The following is a 9,502-nucleotide window of genomic DNA, read 5'->3' on the forward strand; positions in this document are numbered from 1 at the left end:
CCTAGCATATACTAAGTGCTGGGAAAAGCTTAGCTAGTGATACGGTTTGGCTATGTCCCCACCCAAATCTCACCTTGAATTGCAGCTCCCATAATCCCCACTTGTTGTGAGAGGGACCTGGTGGAAGGTAATTGAATCATGGTGGGTTTTTCCCATGCTGTTCCTGTGATAGTGAATAAGTCTAATGAGATCTGTTGGGTTTTTTTAAAGGGGAGTTCCCCTGCACAGGCGCTCTTGCCTGCCACCATGTAAGATGTGCCTTTGCTTCTCCTTTGCCTTCCGTCATGATTGTGAGGCCTCCCTGACCATGTCGAACTGCGAGTCCCTTAAACTTCTTACCTTTATAGGTTACCCAGTCTCAGGTATGTCATTATTAGCAGCATGAGAACAGACAAATACAGCTAGGATTAATTACTGTTGATATTAGTCCATAATCCTCACATACCTAAAAAACTAGGGGGGCTGGTTTTATCATCCCTATTTTACAGATGGGGAAACAGAGGCAGCTGGAGTTGGAGACAGATCTGGGGTTAAATCCAGGACAGACTAACTCCAAAGGCAGTGCTTATCACTCACCATGTTATTCTACTGCTCAGGGTCATCGCCAAGGTCTGATATTTCACTCATGCAAAAATTCAAACAATTGGGCCAGGCATGGTGGCTCACACCTGTAATCCCAGAACTTTGGGAGGCTGAGGCAGGTGGATCACTTGAAGTCAGGAGTTCGAGACCAGCCTGGCCAACATGGTGAAACCCTGTCTCTACTAAAAATACAAAAATAAGCCAGGTGTGGTGGCTGGTGCCTATAATCCTAGCTACTTGGGAGGGTAAGGCAGAAGAACTGTTTGAACCTGGGAGGCAGAGGTTGCAGTGAGCCAAGATCACACCATTGCACCCCAGCCTGGTTGATAGAGTGAGACTCCATCTCAAAAAAAAAAAAAAAAAAAAAAATTCAAAAAATTGCAACTTCAGGCATAAATGGGTTAAACAGTAACATTTACATGAGAGGGACTATTACTACCTCCCAGGGCTTCACAATGGGGAAACAGGAAGTATAGCAATTTGGGGTGAAGGAAAGAAGGTATACACTTCTGTTATTTGTAATATTTTGAAGACATTCACATTCATTGCTTGCTTTATTGCTTAGTAGAAGCACATATTTTTTTATTTTATGTTTTTAGAACGGCTGGCCAATAAGTCTGATGAGTTGTGCTTTACCAAATCAGGTTTTGCAAGAGCTGAGATAGCTAGGATTATAAGAAACCTTCCAAGATGATTGCAATGTTCAGAAGACAGTGCTTCCTGTTTGCCTGACAGCAGCTGCCACCACCAAAGGTGCCCAGGATAGCCTGGATGATTAACAAGTGTCCAGAGTAGGCACGAAGAAGGAAGAAAGACCATATGCTTACCCTTCTAAAAGCAATGAAAATAGCAGATGAATTCAAAATACGCCTTGACTAACACAGACAAGATCATCATTCCTTTAATTCCCAATGCCCCAGGAAGCAAAAGGGTTGGGTTCTGTGGTTTGGATGGGCACAAGTGGGAGGAAGGAGGTGAGCCATCATTGAGCACATACTCTGTCTTGCAAGGTTTAGCAAAGCTGCTTTCTCTCATGGTAGTTAGGAGCCACTGTGTTTGGAAGTCTGGTCCTAACTCATCTTTCTCTAATACAGGGTAGGCTGGGTAGCTCCAGCCCCACCTGCCAGGAGAACAGGGTCTGCTGTCTTTGGTGCAGGCCCTAATTCCTCTGTCAGAGCCCCTCAGCACCTCCATTCTGCAGAGTGAGAAAGTGGAGAATGAGGAGATACCGAAACTGACAAAAGGCAGGACATTCAAAGGGAAAAGAACATCTAACAAATACGTGAACACTGGGAACCAAACATTGTGGTTGATGGAAAAAACCCTTATGAGAAATGAGGTTAATGTGGGAAACGCTATTACAATATTAGCTTGCGATGCTCGTCTCTATAATTAAATTTTCCTCAATTCCACCTCATCGGATTTCTTGCGATTACCAGGGACGCATCAATAGAAAATTACTCTTGATGAATCATTTTACAAATTGCATTGCTCCCACCTTCGTGTTCACTGTCATTCACTGGAATATCGCTAACAAATACAATTACGGAGGACAGGAAGGCTGCTCTCGGTGGGGGTAAAACGACCCCTGGGTTATCCTGGGTGTGTGTGGGGAGATCCCTGCCTTCCTTAGAAACCCTAGAAGAAAACACTGGAAAAATCAGGACCCCATGAATGGCCCCCAGGCTACTCTACTGGCATGGGTGTATATTCAGGAGCACTGCTTCGTTCTGTCCAGCAGGTGTACCTGAAGCAGCGAAGACACAGCCGTTTACACCCCTCTCCTCCATGTCTGGCATTGGAAATCCTTAGGGATACTAAAGATGTGAACTTGATCAAGAAGGAACCTAAGACCTCTAAGAGGGTGGGATTGGGCCTGGTCAGCTCTGGAGGGGCTGTCTTTTGCCTGGTTCATAGGGGAAGAAGGAGCAGGCTTCCAGCTCAAGAAAACATGGGGTCTCTATCTTTCTGCTTGCTCTGCACAAAGACAGCAGAAGCTGAGCCTTCACTTTGAGACTCCTATGATAGAGGATTGATTGATTGATTTTTTTGAGACGGAGTCTCGCTCTTGTTGCCCAGGCTGGAGTGCACTGGTGGTGCACAGCTCACCGCAACCTCCACCTCCTGGGTTCAAGCAACTCTGCCTCAGCCTCCCGAGTAGCTGGGATCACAGGCACGCGTCACCATGCCTGGCTAATTGTGTATTTTTAGTAGAGATGGGGTTTCTCCACGTTGGTCAGGCTGGTCTCGAACTCCTGACCTCAGGTGATCTGCCCACCTCAGCCTCCCAAAGTGCTGGGATTACAGGCGTGAGCCACCGTGTCTGGCCTATTTACGTATTGTTTTGGAGATACAGTCTTGCTGTGTCACCCAGGCTAGAGTGCAGTGGTATGATCTTGGCTCACTGCAACCTCTGCCTCCTGGGTTTAAGCGATTCTCATGCCTCAGCCTCCTGAGTAGCTGGGGTTACAGGCACCTGCCACCATGCCTGGCTAATTTTTTGTACTTTTAGGAGAGACGGGGTTTCACCACATTGGCCAGGCTGGTCTTGAACTCCTGACCTCAAGTTCACCTCAGGCTCCTAAAGAGCTGGGATTACAGGCGTGAGCCACTGCACCCAGCCGTGATAGTGGTTTTTGTCCATGGTTCTGGGCTCAGAACTCCTGTAACCCTTGTTACAGTCTTTTGTTACATGTTGGGCACTTTAGGACTCAGGAAATAGAATCTCTCTCTCTCTGGCCTCCTCCTGTCCCCCTTCTCCTGCCCAATGCCGGAGTCTAATCAGATTGTGGGTGATAGGACTCTCATTCCAGAGAGGGCCCTGACGCACACCCTGGAGGAAGGAATTATTGCACAGAGAGGCCAAGGAGAATCTGAACAGACAGGCCCTGCTGGGTTAGGTCAGACCCTTTTTGTCCAATCACATTTTGACACGGTTGTCATGCTTCAATCATAGATAACCAATGAAGTTTTCATAAAAGGCCCAAAGGATAGGGTTTGAGGAGCTTCTGGAGAGCTGAACACATGGTAGCTTCTTCACAGGAAAGTGAGGAAGAAGTTATCCACCTGCCGGGAGGGTGGGCACCCCAATGCCATGGGGACAGAAGCTCCTGCACTCAGGGCCCCTCTAGACCTTGCCCTCTGTATAGCTTCATCTGACTGTTTATCTGTATCCCTTAAAATATCTTTCATAACAAACCAATAAACGTAAGTGTTTCCCTGAGTTCTGTGAGCTGCTCTAGCAGAGTAATTGAGCCCAAAGAGGGGGTTGTGGGAATCCCAATTTGAAACCACTTGGTCAGAAGTTCCAGAGGCCCAGACTTGAGATTAGTGGGCAGGAGGGGGTGGTCTTACGGCACTGAGCCCTCACTCTGTGGTGTCTGACGCTACCTCTGGGTGGAGAATGTTGGAACTGAACTGGGGGATACCCAGTTGGTGTCCACTGCAGAACGGATTGCTTGCTTGCCGATGGGGAAAATTCCCCCATGTATTTTGCTGTCATGGAAGTCTTCTGTGTTGATTATGGCAGTGTGAGAGCAGAGGAAAAAGTGGTTTGAGAGCTTTTCCCAAACAACTCCTTTGCTGGGACTCCAGGCACCTCCTCCCCACTGCTGTGTCCCCATCCCCTTGCGTCATTAGCTACAGGGCACCCAATCCAGAACTCTTTGAAGCTAACAGGCTGTAATGCATTTCTGGTTTTTGAGTTTGTGATCTGTTAGATGGACATGAACAATTCCAAATATAGAGAGACCCAAACATCCTGTTTCTAAAAGTTTGTGTTATGGATGTGCCTACACAGGGACATACAATTTTATGTTTAAGATTCTTCCTTGTCGGGGCTGGGTGTGGTGGGTGGCTCATGCTTGTAATCCCAGCTCTTTGGGTAGCCGAGGTGGGAGAGTTGGTTAGAGCCAGGAGTTTGAGACCAGCCGGGACAACACAGTGAGACCACACCCCTACAAAAATATTAAAAAATAATAGCCGGGCATGGTGGCACACTCCGGTAGTCTCAGCTACTTAAGAGGCTGAGGTGAAAGAATTACTTGAGCCCAGGAGCTTGAGGCTGCAGTGAGCTAGGACTGCATGACTGCACTCCAGCCTAGGCAAAAGAGCCAGACCTAAATTCCTTTTTTTTTTTTTTTTTTGAGATAGAACCTCACTCTGTCACCCAAGTGGAGTGCAGTGGCATGATTTCGGCTCACCTGCCTCCCAGGTTCAAGTGATTCTCATGCCTCAGCCTCCCAAGTAGCTGGGACTACAGGTGTGTGCCACCACACCTGGCTAATTTTTGTATTTTTAGTAGAGACGGGGTTTCACCATGTTGGCCAGGCTCGTCTCGAACTCCTGGCCTCAGGTGATCTACCTGCCTCGTAATCCTAGCACTCTGGGAGGCCAGGTATGAGCCATGGCACCAAGCCAACCTCAGTTACTTAAAAAAAAAAAAAAAAGACTTGCAGTATTATCAACAACATCATTATCATCATCAACAACAAAAACTTATGTGTTCACCAATAGGGGAACAGATACGTTGTGGTTCTTTAACCCAGTGGAATATCATGTAGCTGGTAGCTTTATATATACTGACTTAGAAAGTTAAAAAAAAGCAGTCTTACAGTACAAAATGTATGATTTCATTTTTTAAAAATAGCAAAGGTTTTGTCATTTATGATGTGTGTTATGTTTATGCTCTAAAAGTATTGAAAAACTTCTAAAAGGATTCACACCAAACTGTTCGCAGTGGTTTCTCTAGAGGTAGGATCTGAGCAGGGAGAAAGACTTTCCCCTTAATAAAAGGAGGTGAAAAGAGGGGAAATAGAAGTATAAACATAAACCCTTTGAATGGACAAAGAAAAAAGGCAGGTTAGGAACCGACATCCCAGTCCCTGTTCTCCATGGGGATGGAAACCCTGACCTGAATTTCATGTTAATTTCATGTTTCATTTCCTAACAGCTGCCTTTGACACATAACAGCTGCCTTTGACACATGAAATAAGATACTGTTGACTTTGCCTGTTTTTGAACTTGACACAAATGCATCATAATGATTTATCTATGATATTTCCCCCTCAACACTATGTTTTAGGGACTCATCCAAGCCAACACATGCCATGCTTTACTGATATTCACTGCTGCCTAATATTCCATTGTATGAACAGGCAGCCAATTGCTTTTCTTTCCAGTGTCAGACAATCAGACTGTTTCTGGTTTTGTGCTATTAAGAATAACTCTCATGTGAGCATTTCTGTACAAGTCTCTAGGGCCTATACCTGGGAGTGAAATGTCTATTGTAGGGTGTGTGTATGTTCAGCTTTACTAGGAGATACTAAACCATTTTCTAAACTCATCTCATCACTTCACCCTCCCACTAGCACTGCATGAATGTCTGTTACTCCTAGCCTTAGTAACACAGGTTCTTATCTAACTGCCACGCATTTCCCAATAATATGGGTATGAAGGTGGAACCTCTCGTTGCTTTAAATTTTCATTTCTCTCATTTTTAATGAGGCTAAACATCTTTTTCTGGGTGAGGGCCATTCATGTTCTCTCCTTCATTTTTTTCCTCTATTTTATAGGAGGGTTGGTGGGTTTTTTTTTTTTTTTTTTTTGGAAAGAGCCAGATAGTAAGTATTGCTTTGTAGGCCATGCAGTCTCTGTCACAATGATTCAGTTCTGCCACTGTAGCTCTAAAGCAGAAGCAGGCGACGTGTAAATGAATGAGCATGGTGACTGTGTTCCAATAAAACTTTATTTACAAAAACAGGTAGTGGGCTGGAATGGCCAACTTCTGATTAATGGCATTTCTTTATAAATTCTGAAGATGAGTACTTAAAAAAAAAAATGTAGCAAGTATCTTCCACTATTAGGTGGTTCATCTTTTCCACCTGGTGTATCATATTTTTGATGAACAGAAATTCCTGTTCTGGATTTTTTAAAATAGTCAACAAGATTTGCTGATCCTTAATACCTGCCTGGGCGTATTTCCCAGCTTGTCTTCACCATGATCTAGGCCTTCTGGAAGTTCAGTGGGAGAACATCTAACAAATAGGTATCTAATACCTGCACAGATGACATCTCAGTGTGCAGGTAGGAAATTAGATGGTTCTCTAGGGAAACGCAGAGAAAAGTACTGAGAGCAAGGGGTGCCGTTCTGCAAGGACGCTGCTTGCCCTACATCTGAGCAGTGTTGCCTACCAACACCAGAGACCCTCAGGTTCCCGGGGAAGGAATATTTCCCCCACAGAGATGCTGGGAGTACTCACCCGGTTTGATGGGCTGCCTGTTGGAGAAGGTCAGAGGCGCAACGAGGAATTTGGTCTCTGCAACTGGCACCCAGTGGTGGAGAATTTTCACTGTCCAGACCCCAGGCCTCAGGGGCAAGTTCAAAGGGGGCTTGTAGTGCGTGAATTCGGCAGTGGACTCAATCAGGATGTCGTAGGTGGCTGCGATGACGTTGATGGGATCCACCCAAATGACGGTCACGGTCACGTTGGGCCCCTTCCCCCACTTCTGCATACCCACTGGCTCATCCATGGGCCCCAGGAGACCCCCAAAGTTGCGGAACAGCCGCTCCTTGGCATCCCAGTCAGTGCCGACCTAAAACAGGGGAGTGAATTCTGAAGTCACTGGGCCTGAACTAGGGTGCTAGGTCTCAGAAAGGCCTAGGATCCCCTGTGTTAGCTTTCATTATACCCATTTTACAGATGAAGAAACTGAGGCTCCAACTAAGTCACCTGCTCAAGGTTGCACAGCTTATAAGCAGAAGATCTGGGATCCGGACTCAGTCTGAAGGATCACAAGGCCTGTGGTCCTTTTATTTAAACCACCGGGCCTCCTGTGCCTGGTGTATGGCGTGTGCTTTGAAAAGAAAACCAAACATGGACTGAATGAGTGAATGAGTGAATGAATGAATGAATGAATGCCTTGCTTGCAGGCCATTCCACAGAAACATACACCCTGCCACTCAACAGGTATAGCTGGTTTCCACTTCTGTCCTTGGTTTTCCAAATCATACACGTCCACTTTGTGCAATGGTTCTGAACAAGAATAAAGGTTATGTTATTACAGCTGCTCTATCATACGCTAGAGACCCTGAGCATTGCCTGTCATCTACGGGGGTTCAAATAGGTTTCCTAGGAAGAGACAGCTCTGGCTTTCCCAAGGCACCTAGAGCTGGAATGTAAGCATGAGAGTCATCCTGCGATCCTTCCTTCCTGCCAGCCAGCTGGGGATGTGTGCGGCTGTGACCCACCGCAATCCTCTCTGGGCTTCCCTCCTTCCACTTGTGCCACCTGCAATTTCTTCTATATCCTGTAGTCAGAAAGGCCTTGTAAAATGTCCTCTTACTGCTGCCCCCAGGCTTCTTAGTGCACTCAGAGTCTGAGCTCGCCCCGTCCTCCAACTCCATGATCCCCTCCCCATCTTTCTCCAGGATGCCTTGTTTTAGCCACCTCAGTCAAGGCAGGTTCATTTCCAGCTCAGCATTCCCACACCATCTGCCCTGTGTGGAATACACCTTCCTTGCACGGCCAGCCCCTTATGTCTAAAGCTGCCTCACAGAGTCTTTACCTGACCACCCCCCCACCCCAAATTTTAAATGGACCTTCAGTCAATCTGTGTCATTCCCTACTGCTTTATTTTCTTCCTACCACTGGTATAAGCACTATCTCAGAGTTGTCTGTCGATGTATTTATTCCTTATCTCCTCCAGCTGTAATATAAGCTCTGTGTGAATGGGGGCTGTACCTAGCAGGTTCTCTGCTCTTTCTTGGTGCCTACCACCATGTTTAGTACACAGTAGGTGCTCGAGCAATGTTTGTTGAATGAACGGGTGAATGGCTTGACCAAAAAATGAATGAACTCGGGAGATTCCTGACAATGAGCTTTGTTGCTATTTCAAACAAATGAAATCAGGGGTCGTCTAATTTGAAAAACGAGATCTCCCCCAGGTGGATTAATTTAGTGGTTTTGAGGACACAGCATGTAGGCATGTTGGGGCAAATAACGGGTACAGTATGAGCTTGCACTGCCTCTGTTGTCTTCCCATAATTAGCATCTCTAATGTGCGTGTGCACGAAGGTCGGGTGTGGATACACACACCTACATTCTGAGATTTCCTATGTGCAGGGGAAATAGGAGCTGATCTAGTTTCTCGTTGTTCTTGCAAGAGTTACCATGTCAGTCCATTCTTTACCCAGGGTACAGAGCTCCACTGCTAATATTTGCTGAGGGATTACAGTGTGCCAGGCAGACATGTCCATTCATTTGATACTCCCAAATCCATAAAGGGGAGACCCTTGTCATTATCTTCACTTTACAGATGTGGAAACTGAGTCTCAGCGAAGTGAGATAACTCGCTATGGTCAGAGGGGGCAGAGCCAGCATGGGAACCCAGGAAGTCCAACCCCAGAGGCTGCATTCTCATCCACTATGCTACATATTGCCTCCCATTCATTAATTCATTCACTCTCTCAGTCATTCATTCACCCAACACATATAAACCGAATCCCTACTGCCTACCAGGGGTGGCTGCCATCCGTGTACACTCACTGGCACATATCTTTCAGTTTTCATCAGGACAGAGACTAAAGATTAGGACTAAGAAAGTATCCTGAGGGCCAGGCGCGGTGGCTCAAGCCTGTAATTCCAGCACTTTGGGAGGCCGAGGTGGGCGGATCACAAGGTCAGGAGTTTGAGACCAGCCTGGCCAATATGGTGAAACCCCGTCTTTACTAAAAATACAAAAATTAGCCAGGAGTGGTGGTGGACGCCTGTAGTCCCAGCTACTCAGGAGGCTGAGGCAGGAGAATCGCTTGAACCCGGGAGGTGGAGGTTGTAGTGAGCCGAGATCAGGCCACTGCACTCCAGCCTGGGAGCCAGAGCAAGACTCCGTCTCAAAAAAAAAAAAAAAAAAAAAAAAAAAA

The 9,502-nt window shown here is 46.4% G+C and overlaps 1 protein-coding gene across 1 annotated transcript in view; it reads right to left on the reverse strand.

The window, feature by feature from the left end:
• XYLT1 (xylosyltransferase 1) overlaps window positions 1-9,502 on the reverse strand; it is a 370,064-nt gene that overhangs the window by 8,019 nt on the left and 352,543 nt on the right. Inside the window, 1 exon segment of the mRNA XM_025371181.1 lies at window positions 6,843-7,176. Within this exon segment, the coding sequence (XP_025226966.1) occupies window positions 6,843-7,176 (334 nt within the window).

This window comes from Theropithecus gelada, chromosome 20, assembly GCF_003255815.1.
Source record: "Theropithecus gelada isolate Dixy chromosome 20, Tgel_1.0, whole genome shotgun sequence".
NCBI classification, from domain to species: domain Eukaryota; kingdom Metazoa; phylum Chordata; class Mammalia; order Primates; family Cercopithecidae; genus Theropithecus; species Theropithecus gelada.